Source organism: Amphiura filiformis, chromosome 13, assembly GCF_039555335.1.
Source record: "Amphiura filiformis chromosome 13, Afil_fr2py, whole genome shotgun sequence".
NCBI classification, from domain to species: domain Eukaryota; kingdom Metazoa; phylum Echinodermata; class Ophiuroidea; order Amphilepidida; family Amphiuridae; genus Amphiura; species Amphiura filiformis.
The window spans coordinates 48748322-48749284 of NC_092640.1; the positions used below are offsets into that span (position 1 = coordinate 48748322).

At 44.7% G+C, this 963-nt stretch overlaps 1 protein-coding gene across 1 annotated transcript; it reads left to right on the forward strand.

The window, feature by feature from the left end:
• Window positions 1-216: 216 nt before the first annotated feature.
• Window positions 217-603, forward strand: LOC140167734 (craniofacial development protein 2-like). The gene has a single exon (XM_072191028.1). It carries the CDS (start codon window positions 217-219, stop codon window positions 601-603), a length of 387 nt encoding a protein of 128 aa, XP_072047129.1.
• The last annotated feature ends 360 nt before the right edge of the window (window positions 604-963 follow it).

Sequence of the window (963 nt, forward strand, 5' to 3'; positions counted from 1 at the left end):
GCACCATGACGCTGCAGCCCTAAAGCCAACTGGAAGGTTTGACGGTTCTCCCAGCGCGGGACCAAAGTACCAAGCCGACCCCCAATTAGACGATCTGTTGCTGATACACCAAATGAAAGAGTGGCACTACTAACTACAAAAACAAGTATTGGAATCGGGACCTGGAATGTTAGAACATTGCATCAAACAGGGAACCTGGAAATACTACTTAACCAAATGATGAACTTTAAATGGGAAATACTGGGAATTGCTGAGACGCACTGGATAGACTCTGGTGAATTCACCATGGTAGGCTATAAAATCCTTTGCGCGGGAAAGTACACCATACACCGAGCCGGAGTCGCCCTGATTCTCAACAAACAGGCACAAAATGCCCTTCTAGGCTACAACCCCATCTCAGCAAGAATAATGTCTGCAAGATTTCAAACAAAGACGGGAGCCATCACTATCATCCAAGTATATGCGCCCAATACTGCAGATACAGAAAACAATGTGGACGACTTTTACGACCAGCTACAGCATGAAGTAAACAAAAAACCCAGAAAAGACATTCTAATGGTAATGGGAGACCTCAATGCCAAAGTAGGAGACAACAACTCATAATGGCCAAATGTCATGGGAAACTATGGATATGGAAACATTAATGCCAGAGGTGAAAAGCTATTGACTTTCCGCACCACAAACGATCTGTGCCTCACCAACACTATAGTGAAAGTGTTTGAAAAGGCCTTCGACACAGTTTGGCAGGACGGTCTCTGGAAAGCAATGGGATTCTTCGGATTCCCAAGCAAGATCATCAGGCTACTCAAAGCACTATACAGTATATCAAACAGTGCTGTTCGTGTGAATGGCGACCTAACTGACTGGTTTCACACAACAGTGGGAGTGTGGCAAGATCGAGTACTTTCCATCCTAATGTATGGAGCTGAGACCTGAACCATTAAGAAAGAAGATGAAAATCGC

What these genes read in the sequence shown, in the direction of transcription:
- LOC140167734 (XM_072191028.1), top strand. Translation starts at nt 217, where the DNA reads ATGATGAACTTTAAATGGGAAATACTGGGAATTGCTGAGACGCACTGG.